The following is a 17,631-nucleotide window of genomic DNA, read 5'->3' on the forward strand; positions in this document are numbered from 1 at the left end:
GTCCTGCATCCAGCTCCTGTCCCACTCTGAACTTGACTTGTGCCTCACAAAAAATCAGAAGCCATCAGAATGAAACACCCTTCTCTTCTAAGCAGATCTGTGAAACTACTTACACCTATCTCCACATTCTAAGCTGGTTCGTTTTACTTGTGATCTGGGGCCAATTCCCTCTTGACTTCTCAGCACTCCTGTATTCATCACTGTTCACCCCTGCAACAAACTCCCCCTCTTCTGCCTCATTTCTATCAGCATAGAAACATGCCTTTGTTATCTTCCATTTAATGCTCCCTGACCCCCATATGCCCCCTCTGGCTTCATGTCTACATGCACATCGCTGCAACAGAGTTTGTGGAAAAGTTGTCACCATGTGTATCTATCCCGCCTCCAAGTGTCTGGAATTCTCTCCTGTTGGACTTTCTCCTCTTAGATGCTTGTGCTTATGTCTCATCTTTAAACTAGACAGAATGGACATCTTTGAGAGATAAGTAAATGGAGCAGTAAGGGAGAGAGGACCGCCTACTGAGGCAGCTCATGTGAAGACAACCTTGATGATCACAGGGGAGACGGATCCCAAAGCCACATTGCTTTCCCAATTGAGTGGAAGAGCTGAGAATCAGAGCAGAGCTGAGTCATTTGACCCTATGGGAATAAATGTTATTAATATAACCAAAGGTAAGTACAGAGGAGTAAAAGGTGAAAGAGGACATTGCTGACATTTGGAGATTCACTGAAGAAATCAGGTATGAAGAATAAGGAAAGTACAGTATCACAGAAACCAGGGAAACAAAAATACAGTGAGGACCTGGAGGTCACAGGAATAACAATACGAGGGGTGCAGGGAGAGTGGTTAATACCTGTAAATGGTTTCCTGTGAGGAATAAAGGGATAGGAGAAGGTAAAGAAAATACAAAATAACATCATAAACAAAAATTATTAGTGCAAATGGCACAGTACTCACCCAATAGCTACTAAATCTTCATGATGAGGCGAGCAAGTAAGACAGAAAATTGTCCTAGGTTCTATAAAGAGGTGCTGGCTGTCATTTCTGTTGAGCCAGTAACAGAAAACTACTCCTTTTTCATCTCCAGATACTATCAGATCCTTTACTCGAGGAGACCAATGCAATGCTGATATTGTATGCTTTAAAACAAAGGAAAGATATATTTGCTTCTCATTTGTTATTGCTTAATTTTTACTTAGTTTTTAATCTGTATGATGCTAGGCATATTATAGGTACTTAATAAATACTGTTAGGACCACCCATATAGCAATATTATAATCAAACGATAGGAGAATTCAGGCTAAGAATGATTAAATTTTTTTCTTCCTTTGTAGATTAGTGCAAAATTCTTCCTAAGATTAACTGAGTTCTTTTCTATATTTTCTAGGCAGGTATATCAATTAACCATCTAGTTTCAAAATAAGTTTCACTCACAGTTTATATCAAGAGTCTTTTTCCTGTAAAGAGCCAGAGAGTAAATATTTTAGATTGTGTGGGCAATATTGTCTGTTTTAACTCTCAATTCTGCCATTGTAGCCTGCAAGCAGCAATAGTTAAAATTGTAGGCAATACTAAAATGAACGGCTGTGATTGTATTCCAGTGAAACTCTGCAAAAGCAGGCAGCAGTGCAGTTTGTTGATCTCTGATTTATATGTATCGCCTTCCAAAAAAATTTTGAGGTCCCTTTACAATATATACCTTCTGATCTAATGAACAAACACAATTATAAAAGTTACCATATATATTATATAAATTTTATTATATATTTAACAAATATTTAATATATATATTTATAATAACGTTTATATATTTTTAAAATTATACTCAATTATATATATAAATAAAAGTTAGCACAGAGGAGCTAGCAAAACTATACTTGAAGCAGGAGAACTCTGACACAGATACTTATTAATAGTCTGAGAAACCAGTAAGCCATGGTACCTGATGGAGTGCATGTTCCGTCACAACTGTTTTTGCCTCTACTTCCCAGATTTTCACAGTCCCATCATCGGAGCTGGTGGCGCAGAGGTTGTATTGACCCGGGTGATGACAAAACGTGAAGCCAGACACCTTTTCCGTGTGTCCCACCAATTCGCCTATGACTTAAAGGAAAACCAGGCTGCAGGTTAAAGAGCTATCTAAGATTCCCGCCAGCATCTTTTACTGTTGTTGGTGATTGCGGCCTCACTTATTCCATGGAATAACAAAAATATCCAGAAACCCACAATTAGAAATCTCATGTGCAGATATTGGCTCTGCTATCTGACTTCAGACAAGTCGTTTTATCTCCTTGGGACTCAGTCTTTTTAACTGTAAAATACGTTCATATCGCTCGATGTGCCTAGTTCTCAGGCTGAGGAGCAGCTCCAATGAAGAATGTAAAAGGGATTTGTATTTAGATCTGGCTAGAAGTCTTTAGGAAGTGTCTGGCATGCCGTATCCCAAGGCATAACCAAAACCTAGCTGGACCCTGGAAGCAGATCTCGCTTAGGGCCTGGAGCTGTAGAAAGCAAGGCCTAGGTGTTATAAATACCTGGAAAGACACATGGATAACTTTTTAGTAAGCCAGCGGATGCACGCTGAGAGAGCCAGGAGGCGGGACCGCTTAGCCACAGCGTGGTGTAGAGCTCAGCCTTGGAGACCCGGACACAACTCAGTTTAGATGACTATGAATAGACCCTTCTCTCTGCCCGAGCCTCAGTTTCCCCATCTATGGCGGGCACGCCCTCTTGGCGCCCCCGGGGAACGCAGTTAGTGCAGGTAGTTTGGGGTCAAGAGGTGGGGACTTACCTCGAAATGGGGGCGTCCCTGGGATCGTGTCCGCGCCCGGGCCCACGCGGACAAGGAAGACCGAAGTCCGCGCCGCGAAGCCGAAGAGGCCCCCGGGCACGGCATCGCTGCATCGGGAGCAGTACCAGTTAGGGGAGGGCGGCAACGTGCGCGGTTCCTGTCCCATAATCACGGGCAACCAGGGACGAGGGAAGCAACCACTGGAGCAGACCGTTCGTAGCCCCACGCTGGAGCCGGGGAGGGGGCGGGGTTGACTCGGAGCCCGCCGCTACGGCGCGCGCGAAGGTTCAGACCTCACGGCGCGCTCGATTCCAGCCGCCTCGAGCCTGGGAGAGGCGGGGCCCCGGGTTGCAGTCGGCTTCCCAGCTCCTCCTGGAGGGTCTGGTACCAAGGGAGCCTAGTTAGCTAGAGGTTGTACTGTGTGCTTAGTCGCTCAGTCGTTTCCGACTCTTTGCAACCTCATGGACTGTGCAGCCCGCCAGGCTCCTCTATCCAAGGAATTCTCCAGGCAAGAATAATGGAGTAGGTTGTCAAGCCCCTTTCCAGGGGATCTTCCCAACTCAGAAATCCAACCCAGGTTTCCCGCCTTGCAGGCGGATTCTTTACCGTCTGAGCCACCAAGGAAGCCCAGCCCAGAGGTTAGGTATTCTCATTAACGACAGCAATGGAGTCACCTCCCCGCCCTGCTAGTTTATTCTCTACCGTGCTAGCTCTGGAGATGGTTTAAAAGTATCTGCAAGAAGCCAACTAACAAAAAGGTAAAAATTATAATCAGAAATAAAAAACAAGAGTTTTTGAAACTGGGTGGAAATTCTATCTTTGGGTTTTGATACTCAAGGAGAAGCAGAATAGAGTAACCCTCTTTTGATGTGATTAAGTACCACTCTATGAAGGGACTGTGTTAAATGCTGTGGAGAAAAAAGAACCAGTTTCCTTCCACCTCAAAGGGCCTAAAATGCTCCATTTATGCACTTATTCTTCTTCGTATTGCTTGTTTGCATTGGGTATCTCGAACTCTTGAATATGTAGCAAAGGAAACCTGAACTATCCATGCTACTGAAGAGAAGCTTTATCATAAATCTTTTTCCCCTCGATTGACCACTGTTTTTGCCAGTTATTATGTGAGAGACTTTAACCTATTACAAATCTTTTCCCCTAGGTTGACCACTGTTTTTGCCAGTTATTATTTCAGGGAATTTAACCTGTTATAAATCCTTTTTCTCAGCTGAAGAAGTAAGATCACGATCCAGATCTAGTTGGGTTGGATCTAACTGTGAGGATTACATGAGATTTACTGAAATGCCTGCTGGCTATATGTGGTAGCTAGTGCCTGCTGAATATTAACTATTAACTCTTGGAGGTAAACCTGAAGATTAGCATCATACTTAGTATTTGAACCATTTGTTCCTTATTTTTATTTATTGAAGTGTAGTGGATTTACAATATTAATTTGAAGTGTATAACAGTGATTCACAATTTTTGAAGATTAACTCCATGATCTTCATGACACAGATAATCACGATGATGTGATCACTCACCTAGAAGCAGACATCCTGGAATGTGAAGTCAAGTGGGCCTTAGGAAGCATCACTGCGAACAAAGCTAGCCGAGGTGATGGAATTCCAGTTGAGCTATTTTAAATCCTGAAAGATGATCCTGTAAAAGTGTTGCAGTCAATATGCTAGCAAATTTGGAAAACTCAGCAGTGGCCACAGGACTGGAAAATGTCAGTTTTCATTCCAATCCCTATGAAAGGCAATGCCAAAGAATGCTCAAACTACCACACAATTGTACTCATCTCACATGATAGTAAAGTAATGTTCAAAATTCTCTAAGCCAGGCTTCAACAGTATGTGAACTGTGAACTTCCAGATGTTCAATCTGGTTTTAGAAAAAGCAGGGGAACAGAGATCAAATTGCCAACATCTGCTGGATCATGGAAAAAGCAAGAGAGTTCCAGAAAAGCATCTATTTCTGCTTTATTGACTATGCCAAAGCCTTTGACTGTGTGGATCACAATACACTGTGGAAAATTCTGAAAGAGATGGGAATACCAGACCACCTAACCTGCCTCTTGAGAAATCTGTATGCAGGTCAGGAAGCAAGTTAGAACTGGACATGGAACAACAGACTGGTTCCAAATAGGAAAAGGAGTATGTCAAGGCTGTATATTGTCACCCTGCTTATTTAACTTATATGCAGAATACATCATGAGAAACACTGGGCTGGATGAAGCACAAGCTGGAATCAAGATTGCCGGGAGAAATATCAATAACCTCAGATATGCTCCTCAGATATGACACCATCCTTGTGGCATAAAGTGAAGAAGAACAGTAGAGCCTCTTGATGAAAGTGAAAGAGTGAAAAAGTTGGCTTAAAGCTCAACATTCAGAAAACTAAGATCATGGCATCTGGTCCCACCACTTCATGGGAAATAGATAGAGAAACAGTGGAACCAGTGTCAGCCTTTTTTTTTTTTTTTTTTTCAGACTTTTATTTTTTTCACTGCAGCTGTGAAATTAAAAGACGCTTACTCCTTGGAAGAAAAGTTATGACCAACTAGACAGCATATTAAAAAGCAGAGACATTACTTTGCCAACAAAGGTCCATCTAGTGAAAGCTATGGTTTTTCCAGTAGTCATGTATGGATGTGAGAGTTGGACTATAAAGAAAGCTGAGCACAGAAGAATTGATGCTTTTGAACTGTGGTGCTGGAGAAGACTCTTGAGAGTCCCTTGGACTGCAAGGAGATCCAGCCAGTCCATCCTAAAGGAAATCAGTCCTGAATATTCTTTGGAAGGACTGATGCTGAAGCTGAAACTCCAATACTTTGGCCACCTGATGTGAAGAACTGACTCTTTGGAAAAGACCCTGATGCTGGGAAAGATTGAAGGCGGGAGGAGAAGGGAATGGACGACAGAGGATGAGATGGTTGGATGGCATCACTGACTCATTCAATGGACGTGAGTTTGAGTAAACTCCAGGAGTTGGTGGTGAACAGGGAGGCCTAGCGTGCTGCAGTCCATGGGGTCGCAAAGAGTTGGACAGGACTGAACGACTGAACTGAAAGTTATTATAAAATATTGGCCATATTGCTTGTGCTGTACAATATATCCTTGTGGCTTATTTCATACATAGTGAGCTTCCGTGGTGGCTCAGACAGTAAAGAGTCTGTCTGCAATGCAGGAGACCTGGGTTCGATCCCTGGGTTGAGAAGATCCCATGGAGAAGGGAATGGCAACCCACTCCAGAATTCTTGCCTGGAAAATTCCATGGAGAGAGGAACCTGCCAGGCTACAGTCCATGGGGTCGCAAAAAGTCAGATACCACTGAGTGACTGGCACCTTGATGCTTAGAGTTCTTTAAAAGAACTTTCATACAATCTCTAGTGGTCTTTACAAGCCTGTACCCCAGTGATACTTATTTTTGTTTTTAGAAACTGAAGTCCTCCCAGGTTAGTTGGCTTGGTTCACGGTCTGTTTTCCTAATCCTTTCAGACCATTTGGGAGGCTTCGCAGTTTTTCTGGATCTCGACGAATCTTCGGAAACTCGCTAAACTTTGGCCCTTATTGAGTAATCCATTAGGAAGCAGGCTGACGGGACCCCGCCCTAAGCACCAGCCTCTTGTTGACGGTTTCCAAGACAACACCACGAATGAAGGTGCGGCTGGGTATCGCGATAAGAAGGGAAAACCCCAACAAAACCCTAAAACCCCGGGAATTGCGCATGCGTTTTGCGCACACGGCGTTCTGAACTCAGAGGCTTCCGTAGAGGGAGGAGAAACATGGCGGCGGTTATACTGGAACGTTTGGGTAAGATTTTTTGATGGTTAAGTGGTGGAGGAAGGGAGTGAGGTGGGAATTTGAATTAACGACTTGTGTTGATATTGCAGGTGCGTTATGGGTGCAGAATCTCAGGGGGAAGCTGGCCTTGGGGTAAGTGTCGCCTCGGAGTTGCGGAAGGTTCCTGGCCTCAGTCCAGTTCAGTTCAGTCGCTCAGTCGCGTCCGACTCCTGGCGACCCCGTGGCCTGCAGCACGCCTGCGCCTGTCCATCACCAACTCCCGGAGTTTACTCAGCCTCATGTCATTGCGTCGGTGATGCCATCCAACCATCTCATTCTCTGAGAGCTTAAGTGCCAGGCTCTGCTTTATGCCCTGAGCCTGGCGAACGGTACACCAGAATATCAGCTTTGCCACCCCGTTTTTTATTACCCCCGTATTGCATAGCCCTGAGGGGACCAGGATTTTCAGTGACCGAAGGGACGTTATAAATACCTCTTCTGGACACTTCCTAGATTCTCCCACCAAGTTGGAAGCATACTTTTCTAGTTATCTAATTATCTGCCTATATAGGCAGTGATTGTATCGTGGGCAGTGATTGTATGGTAGACAGGTGCAGTTTACATCGTGTCTGACGTTGTGTTAACATCTATGTGCATTCTCATTCTTTCACCATCCTACATAGTGTTGGATACTGCAATACCCATTTTTTTTGGACGAGGAAACCTGTGCCCAAGGTCCCACAGTTACAGAATTTTGAAGCTTTATACTGTATTTTTAGACCATTCTTTGACCTCAGGACAAAGCGTTCCTTAAGGTTAGGGAATGAACTTTAGTCAGTACTGGTAAGAGGCTTTCTCTGCCTGCTTCTCATTTTCCTTCTAATGTAGTATAGCTATTGCTATGTGGAGGTTGATAATCTGATTGTAAATTTTCTAATTGATGTGTTTGTTAACATTAATTTTGGTTTAATTCATAGGTTTTGGAGACATCTGATAAGTTGTGAATCCACATTTTAACTTTGATTTTGGAAAAGTTAACTCATTTTTCTAAGCTTCAGTTCTGTGATATGAGAGGGTTATTAGTGCCTACTTAATAGATTTTTAAATTAGGATTAAATGAAATAATGTTTATAAAGTGTTTTATGCAGTGCATGACGTATAATATTCCCACCCTAAATCTTAGCTTCCATTAGTGTTTTTATCATTATAAACTATTATTGAGTTCCTATTATATCTAGCTTTGTTTTAGGTTCTTGGCTTAAGGGATGAAGAGGTGGCTAAAGAAGAAAATAAGAAGTACTGGTACTTAGGATTTGTCTTCAGTTTGCTTTCGTAGATATCTGCCATCACTCTAGCCTCAGCCATGCTGATTTACTTACTTTTTCTGTTTATGCTGTGCCTTTACATATTTCTTGGCTTTTTCATGCTGTGCCCTCACTTTCTGTTAGTAACGGCAGCCCTCAAAGCCCTTCTCCATTTCTTCTGACAATGCACTTCTCTGGGAGAAAGGGTGCTGCTCCAGTTGGTCAGATTGAGAACAAATGTGAAGATACATTTTTCTGTGAGTAAAGGCAATGGGGAAATCTTCAAAACAAAACAAACAAAACAATCCAGCAGTTCTCATTATTCAAATCCCTGTTTAAATGTTTCCCTTTCATGATCTCACTAAAAATGAAAGAAATGGGGACTTTCTTGGTGGCCTGGCAGTTAAGACTCCACGCTTCCATTGCAGGGGACCCGGGTTCGATCGCTGGTCAGGGGACTAGATCCCACATGCCAAAACTAAAAGATCTCACATGCTGCAACTAAGACCCAGTGCAGCCAAATAAATAATCAATATTAAAAAAAATGGAATCAGTTTCTTCTTTTTTTAGCATGTGTTTCTTAAATAATGGCTTCAAATATACATGTCTTTGTCCTTTCTTGCCTCGTATGTCCTGGACAGTTAGGGACAATTCTTGTTTCACTTTGTAGCTCCAGGGTAGGGTCTTGCACAAAGTGAATGTTTTGTTTATTCTGGTTGATTTAAATTGTCCCACACTGACTTGTATTGGGAACCTCTGAGCAAGTAACTAAAGCACTTTGGCTTCAGTCTTTTCATCTGTGTGATACAGAAAGGCTGGATTTTGCTAGGTAATCTCTTTCTAGTTTTGAAGTTACATAATTTATGAATCCCCATTTTGGGCTTTATCGTGGGGAAATGACCACATGAAAACTGAATAGAAAAGGTATAACTGATAATAATCCAGTGGTTGGAAACCTCATTGCATCCCAAATGCCAGACAGAAGATAGAAATGAATTATAGAGACGTAGTTGTTGTAAAAAGAGTGGTAGGGCTTGTGGAAGTCAGTTGAGTACATTCCTCCTCTAAAGACACTGAACTGGATTTAAAAATGCTGCTCATCAAATACTTTTCTACAGGTTATGTTTGGTAGCAGATGGACAATTTCCAGCCTTTAAATTTTAAGTCTCCCATTTTAGTGATGTGTGCATTTGGGAAATTTTGTGACTTGCTGAACGTTACATGGCAAATCTGGGATCTAAACAAAAAATTCTCTGGCTTAAAATAGTGCTGTATCACACATGGGAGGGACATGAGTGATGAGCTCTTAAGGGGTTTATCAAGGGAGTCTTTCCGGAAGAGGTGATGTTAAAATTTAAAGAGTGAAGAGTATGGTTTGGTGTTTTAAAAATAGAAGAGCCGGTTGTAAAAGTTTGAAGGCACTAATTACATGTGTACACAATTAAGGTGTACATATGTTAAAATTCTCCACAAGAAAAACCAAGTTGGAAATACTGTGAATCAGCAGTTTGGTGGAACAATGATGACAGCATTGTGATATGTTTGAAAAACACTGGGCTGCAGGTGATAGAGCTGGATTTCAGGCTTCTGTCAGGCACAAGTGTTGGAGCCTTGGGTCATTTGCTTACCTTCTCTGAGATTCAGTTTCAGTGTTTACTCATATCAAAGGATGAGGATAATATTTAACTTCAAGGATGCCTGTGAGAATTAAGAGACTTAATACATAAAATGTCTTATAGTGCATGGCACTGTGAAAATGTTGTGTTGGAGATGATACTGCTGTGAAGTTGTTTGAGAGGAGTCATTTAATGCTAGAATCAATCAGTGGATACTCAACACTCTTAGATAAGGTTATCTACTTCATCCATCAGCCCTACTGTTTTTTTTTAATTCTTTTTTTTCCTCTTTTTGATTTTTTAAATTAATAAAGTATGATAACACATCTACAGGAGACTTGGAAAATACAGAACCGAGTTGCATATAGTTCCACTATTTATTACAATTATTTTTTAAGTAGATAAATGAACAGTTTTGCTTGGAGCTTCAATATCAAACGCTCAAAAATTAATAGAATGAATATACAGAAAAGTAGAAGAGTATAGTAGACCTGAAAAGAACCATAAATCGATTTAACATAATTAAGATTTATACAATTTTCGCACAACAATAGGATAAAAATTCTATTCAAGTTCCCGTAGATTAAATTAGGAGAGACTGGATCATATCCAGGGACATAAAACAAGGTGCAAATATTTTATGGTCTAAAGGTATTGAAATCATACAGAGTCTGTTCTCATCAGTGTGGAATTATGTTAGAAATCAATATCAAAAGATATTTGAAAATAATGCGCATGTTTTCAAGTGCAGTGTCACCTTTACCAAGAGAAATTATCTCTTGTTTTTAATGTATCTATGCTGTCAGTGTTCTGGTTGCTGTGACCAGCAGATATGACTGCCATGTCGATTTGTGCTCTTTTAATTAATCTTAACCTGTGACCTGAGGGAGTTGTGATTCCTTGCCCTTTAGGTCAGTGATTCTTAAATTTGAGTCAGTCACAGACTTCTTTGAGAGTCTGATGAAAGCCACAAACCACGTTCCCAGAAAAATGCATATAGTATTCATAGTTTGACTTGTAATTTCATCATCCTTAGTGTAGGAATCTTTGCACTGGGACATAACTAAACAAGAGCACGATGATGATACACAATTTTGTATATAACTACACAGTGATGATTAGTGGTATGGGCAGTGGCCCTTGTGCTAATGGATGAAATGTTTTCCTCTTTATTTTGAAAAATTTCAATTCTATAGGAAAGTTAAAAGAATATTACAGTGTCCTTCAGCTGGACTCATCAGCTGAACTCATAATTTTAGCTCTCTATAAATATATATGCTTTTTTCCCTCGAATCATTTGAAAGTGAATTGTACACACTATGGTACTTTACTCCTAATCAATTCAGGTTCTATTTCTGAAAAGTGACAAAGGTCCCATGAACCACAAACTATTATTGAAATGGTACAGTTTAATTATCTTTTATTTTAATGTTAAAAGGAGTCAAATAGAAGTCAAGTGTATGCTGGCATTTACTTTTGAAAAAAGAAAAATTGACCATTATTTGTGGCTTGACAATAAGCCCTAAACTGGCCATGCACTAAAACTTACAGATGAAAATTTTCAGTGCTGTAATATTTATATTTGTTTAGTGAGTCTCTTGTTTATGTGACACTTTACTCCTTTCAAGGCATTCTCAAGATGCTTCCTTCTTTTAAAAAAAATTTTAATTGAAGGATAATTGCTTTACAGTGTTGTGTTTGTTTCTTCTGTAAGGACTCTTCTTTCAATTAGGGTTTGTATCTTGTTGAAGCCTTGCTTGTAGATCTTTGTAGAAATTTTACTTGAAAGATTCTTGTGTTCGTTTCCTAGGGCTGCTGTGACAAATTATCACAAACTGGGTGACTTAAAACAATGGAAACTTATTATCTCATGGTTCTGGAGGCCAGAATCCCCAAATCAAGCTGTCAGCAGGGCTGCACTCCATCTGGAGGCTGTAGGGAGAATTCATTCCTTGCCTGTCTCTTCAGCTTCTTCTTCTATCTTCACGTCACCTTTCCCTCCGTTTCTCTGCATCTTTCTCATTAGGAAAGATGAAATTACATTTAGGGCTGAACAAGATAATCCAGGATAAGCTCTTCCTCTGTAGATCCCTAACTTAATTACCTCCTTTTCTACAAAAGTATTATTCACAGATTCTGGGAGTGAGGATGCAGACATATTTTGGGGATCATTGTTCAGCCCACTACATTGAGTTTCAAAAAAGGTCTGTGATGACATCTTCAGGTCTTTTTTTTTTTTTCCTCCAGAATGATGCCCTGTAAAAGTGTGTTTACTTCTGCTCTGCCTTTAACTTGGAGTGCTCTTGTACTGGGTTTCTGAGTATGGAAGTCTGCCTTCTTCAACACTCAGTCCCAACTCCTTAAAGCCATCCTGATTACCTCAGCCCTTCTGTTGCTTTTTCTGACATTTTAATGCCTATTGCACAGTATGGTTAATTCTTTATCTCTCTAACTGAATTTTAAATCACTTGACAGGAGATAGTTTCATGTCTCTTTGCATCCCCATCACTTGAAACAGTACCTGTAGTACCCTGTCCTTATTAATTTGTCAATAAGTGTAAGTTGAACTTTCAGCCTGAATAGATGCAAGTTGTAGATGAAGGATTGCCAGAAACTGAGATCCTGGCTTTCCACTCCAGTGCCAAGAACGAACCCTAATGGCAAGTTAAGTACAGGTACAGATTGCAGCTTTATGTAATAGACCAGCTTGCACTGATTATCCAGATTCTTTTAAGTATTCTAACTATTCCTTAGGAAAAAATGAGAAGCTCTGTGTAACTTTGTTACTGACTAGAACATGACTTTTACTATTCTGAATGATACAGTAGGGATCTGAAAGGGTTAGTGCCTTATTTTCAAATAATTATTGACACCAGAGACTTCCACTAGCTTCTCTGAGGGAACATGTTATATCTGTGAAATTGGAAGTTAAACAAGAATATATTTATAAATTTTGTAATTTTTTTTCCTCAGATTCTTTTTTTTTAAAATTATGCTGCTGAAAATTGTGACTTCTTTATTTGTTCTTACCCACCTCTAGAGTGAGCCAACCTCCCCTAATATATATGTATAAATAAAAATACAAAATAATGAATAAGGGCTATATCATGAAAAATAAGAGTCATGTGGGGTTGGGAAGGAATGAAACTTAAATACTTGCTTTGGGGGCTCTACTAGCTTACCCCAAGAGGTTACAGATTGAAGATCTGCCTGATGAGTCAGGCCTGCAGATAAGTTTTGTATGTTATATTATATTTAAAAACTTAAATCATTTTAAAACTGGTGACTCTCTCATAAAAATCTAGCTTTTTAGAGTCTGTTATGCATAGCAAGACATGGCAGCAATTTCTAGAGCAGAAGAGTGTATCACTCTTTGGATGGTGGATATTCTTCAGTTTCCCTCATTTTCCAACTATGTTTAAAATTTTTGCATGGGTACTTATACTCAGCCCTCTTGTTTGTATTATCCTGGCTGTCCCCTGTATTCTGTAATTCATTCTGTTGATACAAATATGTATTTAGTGCCTGCCACATGCCAAGCTGTTCTAGCACTGGGAATTTTGTAGTGAACAAAAAGCATAATCACTGTCCTTATGGCATGTACAATCTAGTGAGGGAGGCAAATAGTAAGTAAAATACAGAATATAGGAGAAAGTGACAGCTTCATAGAAAGGGAAAGCAGAGCATGGGAGTGGAAAGTGTGTGTGTGTGTGTGTGTGCGTGTGCGTGCATGGGAGTGGAAAGTGTGTGTGTGTGTGTGTGTGAGATATTGAAGTTTCAGATAGGAAAGACCCCTTTAAGAAGGTAACATTTGCCTAAAGATCTGAAAGAAACCAGGGAGCAAACTCTCAAGCCATGCCATCTGAGCAAAGAACATTTTAGACAGATGGAACATGAACGCAGAGGCCCAGATACCTAGTGTATGAGAGGATGAGAGGAGAAAGAACACAGTAGATGAGGTCAGAAGAAGGAATAGGAGATCATGTAGAACCTTATGGGTCATTGGAAGTACTTTGGTTTTTAGTCTAAGTGAGATGAGAAACAATTGGTGGGTTTTCAGTGTAAGAATAATATGACTGAAATGGGTGATTCTTTGTTGAGAACAAACCATAGTGGTGATGAGGAGCAAGAGACCATTGGTATTTCAAGATAAAGATTATTGTGGTTTGGATTAGGATGGCTGTGAAGGTGGGTGAATGGTTGGATTTTGGCAGTATATTAATGACAGCTGACAAGACCTCTTGATGAATTGGAGTGTGAGAAACAGGAATGACACGAGGGTTTGCCACTTAAACAAGTGGAGGGATGGAGTTACCATTTGCTGAGATAGGAAGACTTCCAGAGGAGCAGGCTTTGGGAGACCATCAGGAACTCAGTTTAGGGCTTCTTAAATTTGAAATATCCAGTAAGCATACAAGTGGAGATGTGGGGAAACAGCTGGATATATGAGTTTGGAGTTCAGGGAGCGCATGCAGATTTGGGAGTCATCAGTGTATGAACAGTAGTTAAAACCATGAGACTGGTTGGCTTCACTGTGAGAGTAGATAGAAAACTCAGGAGTCAAAGCTTCCCAGGTGGTTCAGTAGTAAAGAATCTACCTGCCAATGCAGGAGACTGGGGTTGGGAAGATCCCTTGGAGAAGGTAATGGCAACCCACTCCAGATTCTTGCCTGGAAAAATCCCTTGGACAGAGAAGCCTGGTGGGCTGCAGTCCATGGGGTTGCAAATAATTGGACATAATTGAGCATGCTAGCATGCACAAGTTAAAGGATTGATTTCTGCCTGAGGCAGCCAGCTTTTACACCTCAGGGTGAGGAGGACACAGCAAAGGAGACTGGAGAAGTGTCTGCAGAGGTGAGATGGAACCCATCATGCACAGTGTCCTGGAGCTCAGAGAAGTGTCCCAAGGACGAGCAAGTGACCTGATGGGGTATTGTGATTTGTGAGAAGCCGAATATACTTCTGTCATATGTGTTTGGTCTTTGTGCATGGTTCTGGCTTACAGCTCCTGAAACCTTTGGAATTTTCTGAGCCATAGGTTGATGGGAGCTTCTTTTGTCATCATCTTTGGTCTTTCGTCTCAGTTTATGACTTCAGAGGCATAAAGTGAAATGGGTCTCTTGTTATTCCTGACAAGCCCCTTTCCACAGGGTTTTTATTAATGAGGTGAGTTTGGGGAAGCACTGGAGACGGGGTGGTGGTTGTGAGCGGAATCAAGCATGAATGGAGGGGTGGGACTTAGTTGTACCACCTCCTGGTATCCAGGGACGGGGGAAGGAGTGGAGGTTGAATCAGTTACCAATGGCCAGTGAATGAGTTAATCCTGCCTATGTAATGAAGCCTCCATAAAAAGACAAAAGGGGGTTCAATCTTTTGTAAAAAGTCAATAATCTAGTGATTAAGTAGATTTCCTGAATCTTACAAGGTGCTTTAGCAAACCCAAAAAGAGGGTCATGAGAACCTCTTGATCTATGTAGGCAGTTGGTCAGAAGCACAGGTAACAACCTGGGCTTGTAATTGGTATCTAAAGTGGATGGTGGTTTTATGGGGGAAGATCTTGATCTGCTACCCCCAGGTGGAGAGTGTCAGAACTGAACTGTAGGACCCCCAGCTGATGTCAGTGTTGATTAGTGGTGGTGTGAGGAGCCACTCCCCCGCCCCCTGCCAAGTTGGAATTGTTGAGTAGTCAGATCCCTTTTACCAGAGATACTTAAATCATTCTGGGTGAAAAGTGAGAATTGTCCACTGGGTTTTACAACACAGATATCTTCAGTGACTTTAATAAAGCAGTGTTGGTGTCACAATTGCAGAGAGGATTAAGGGTGAATGGTAGGGCTGGAATGAGAGACAAGGAATTTAGGTAACTCATTCAAGGAGTTTTGCTTGAGTAGTTCGAGGAACTTGGTTGGGGACAGTTTGTTTTAAGTTGAGAGATATTAGAGTATATTTGTTTGCTAATGAGAATGTTCCAGTAGAGAAGAAAAACTGATGATTTAAAGGGGGAAGAAAGAATTGGTGGGAGCAGTGCTCTTGAGTAGGTGAGAAGGAATGGGATCTAGGGAGCAGGGGATGAGATTGGTCCTGGTTAGTGCATAGACTTGAATTATAGTAGTAAGTGAAGGTATAGTCGTTAAGTGTGTATGGATACGGATGCTGGTAAGTATTTAGATTAGGTGATGGGAGCTTGTAGATGTTCTCTTCTGGTTGTTTATCTCAGTGAACAAGCACAGTTATTAGCTGAGACTGAGGATGAGGGAGGAGATACTGGAGGTTTAATTAGCAAGGAAGAGACATAAAGTTTGAAGATATGAAGATACCAAGACCAATGTTGGTTTCACTATTTTGTTTGCTAAATTCCTATTTCCTTGATTGCTTGTCCTTGATTTTCACACAGTAAAATTATATTGAGTTAGGAGAATTTACAGGGCTTCCCTGGTTGCTCAGCAGTAAAGAAACTGCCTGTAATGCAGGAGACACAGATTCGATCCCTGGGTCAGGAAGATCCCCTGGAAGTGGGCATGGGAACCCACTCCAGTATTTTTGCCTGGAGAATCCCATGAACTGAAGAGCCTGGTGGGCTACAGTCCATAGGGTCTCAAAGAGACATGACTGAAGTGACTTAGCATGCAGGCATGCCTGAGAATATATATATATATATATATATCAGTTCAGTTCAGTCGCTCAGTCGTGTCTGACTCTTTGTGACCCCATGAATTGCAGCACGCCAGGCCTCCCTGTTCATCACCATCTCCCGGAGTTCACTCAGACTCACGTCCATCGAGTCCGTGATGCCATCCAGCCATCTCATCCTGGGTTGTCCCCTTCTCCTCCTGCCCCCAATCTCTCCCAGCATCAGAGTCTTTTCCAATGAGTCAACTCTTCGCATGAGGTGGCCAAAGTATTGGAGCTTCAGTTTTAGCATCATTCCTTCCAAAGAAATCCCAGGATTGATCTCCTTCATAACGGACTGGTTGGATCTCGTTGCAATCCAAGGGACCCTCAAGAGTCTTCTCCAACACCAGAGTTCAAATGCATCAATTCTTCGGTGCTCAGCCTTCTTCACAGTCCAACTCTCACATCCATACATGACTACTGGAAAAACCATAGCCTTGACTAGGTGGACCTTAGTCGGCAAAGTAATGTCTCTGCTCTTGAATATACTCTCTAGGTTGGTCATAACTTTTCTTCCAAAGAGTAAGTGTCTTTTAATTTCATGGCTGCAGTCACCATCTGCAGTGATTTTGGAGCCCCCCAAAATAAAGTCTGACACTGTTTCCCCATCTATTTCCCATGAAGTGATGGGACCAGATGCCATGATCTTCGTTTTCTGAATGTTGAGCTTTATGCCAACTTTATCACTCTCCTCTTTCACTTTCATCAAGAGGCTTTTTAGCTCCTCTTCACTTTCTGCCATAAGGGTGGTGTCATCTGCATATCTGAGGTTATTGATATTTCTCCCGGCAGTCTTGATTTCCAGCTTGTGTTTCTTCCAGTCCAGCGTTTCTCATGATGTACTCTGCATAGAAGTTAAATAAGCAGGGTGACAATATACAGCCTTGACGTACTCCTTTTCCTACTTGGAACCAGTCTGTTGTTCCATGTCCAGTTCTAACTGTTGCTTCCTGACCTGCATACAGATTTCTCAAGAGGCAGGTTAGGTGGTCTGGTATTCCCATCTCTTTCAGAATTTTCCACAGTTTATTGTGATCCACACAGTCAAAGGCTTTGGCATAGTCAATAAAGCAGAAATAGATGTTTTTCTGGAACTCTCTTGCTTTTTCCATGATCCAGCGGATGTTGGCAATTTGATCTCTGGTTCCTCTGCCTTTTCTAAAACCAGGTTGAACATCAGGAAGCTCACAGTTCACATATTGCTGAAGCCTGGCTTGGAGAATTTTGAGCATTACTTTACTAGCATGTGAGATGAGTGCAATTGTGCGGTAGTTTGAGCATTCTTTGGCATTGCCTTTCTTTGGAATTGGAATGAAAACGGACCTTTTCAGTCCTGTGGCCACTGCTGAGTTTTCCAAACTTGCTGGCATATTGAGTGCAGCACTTTCACAGCATCATCTTTCAGGATTTGAAACAGCTCAACTGTTATATATCACTTCAGCCCTTATCGATTTTAATTGAGTCA

The 17,631-nt window shown here is 41.3% G+C and overlaps 2 protein-coding genes across 9 annotated transcripts in view; one reads left to right on the forward strand and one right to left on the reverse strand.

Moving 5' to 3' along the window:
- Window positions 1–3,027, reverse strand: part of GEMIN5 (gem nuclear organelle associated protein 5) — a 38,791-nt gene extending 35,764 nt beyond the window's left edge. For all 4 annotated transcript variants that reach the window (XM_042250668.2, XM_042250667.2, XM_004009008.6 and 1 more), the window contains exons 1-3: window positions 2,793–3,027; window positions 1,944–2,104; window positions 959–1,140 (exon numbers count right to left, since the gene is read on the reverse strand). In XM_042250668.2, coding sequence (XP_042106602.1) covers window positions 959–1,140; window positions 1,944–2,104; window positions 2,793–2,958 — 509 coding nt within the window. In that variant the 5' untranslated portion in view covers window positions 2,959–3,027. The remainder of the gene's footprint in view (window positions 1–958; window positions 1,141–1,943; window positions 2,105–2,792) is intronic.
- A 3,522-nt stretch (window positions 3,028–6,549) lies between these two features.
- Window positions 6,550–17,631, forward strand: part of MRPL22 (mitochondrial ribosomal protein L22) — a 40,314-nt gene continuing 29,232 nt past the window's right edge. For 4 of the 5 annotated variants that reach the window (XM_042250669.1, XM_004009010.5, XM_004009009.5 and 1 more), the window contains exons 1-2: window positions 6,550–6,604; window positions 6,685–6,727. Coding sequence is in view for 3 of the 5 variants with exons in the window: in XM_004009010.5 (XP_004009059.3) it covers window positions 6,577–6,604; window positions 6,685–6,727 (71 nt within the window). In the remaining 2 variants the exon portion in view is untranslated. Of the gene's footprint in view, window positions 6,605–6,684; window positions 8,136–17,631 lie in introns of those variants that run through there. The other variant, XM_060415949.1, reaches the window with a different exon arrangement.

This window comes from Ovis aries, chromosome 5, assembly GCF_016772045.2.
Source record: "Ovis aries strain OAR_USU_Benz2616 breed Rambouillet chromosome 5, ARS-UI_Ramb_v3.0, whole genome shotgun sequence".
Lineage (NCBI taxonomy): Eukaryota > Metazoa > Chordata > Mammalia > Artiodactyla > Bovidae > Ovis > Ovis aries.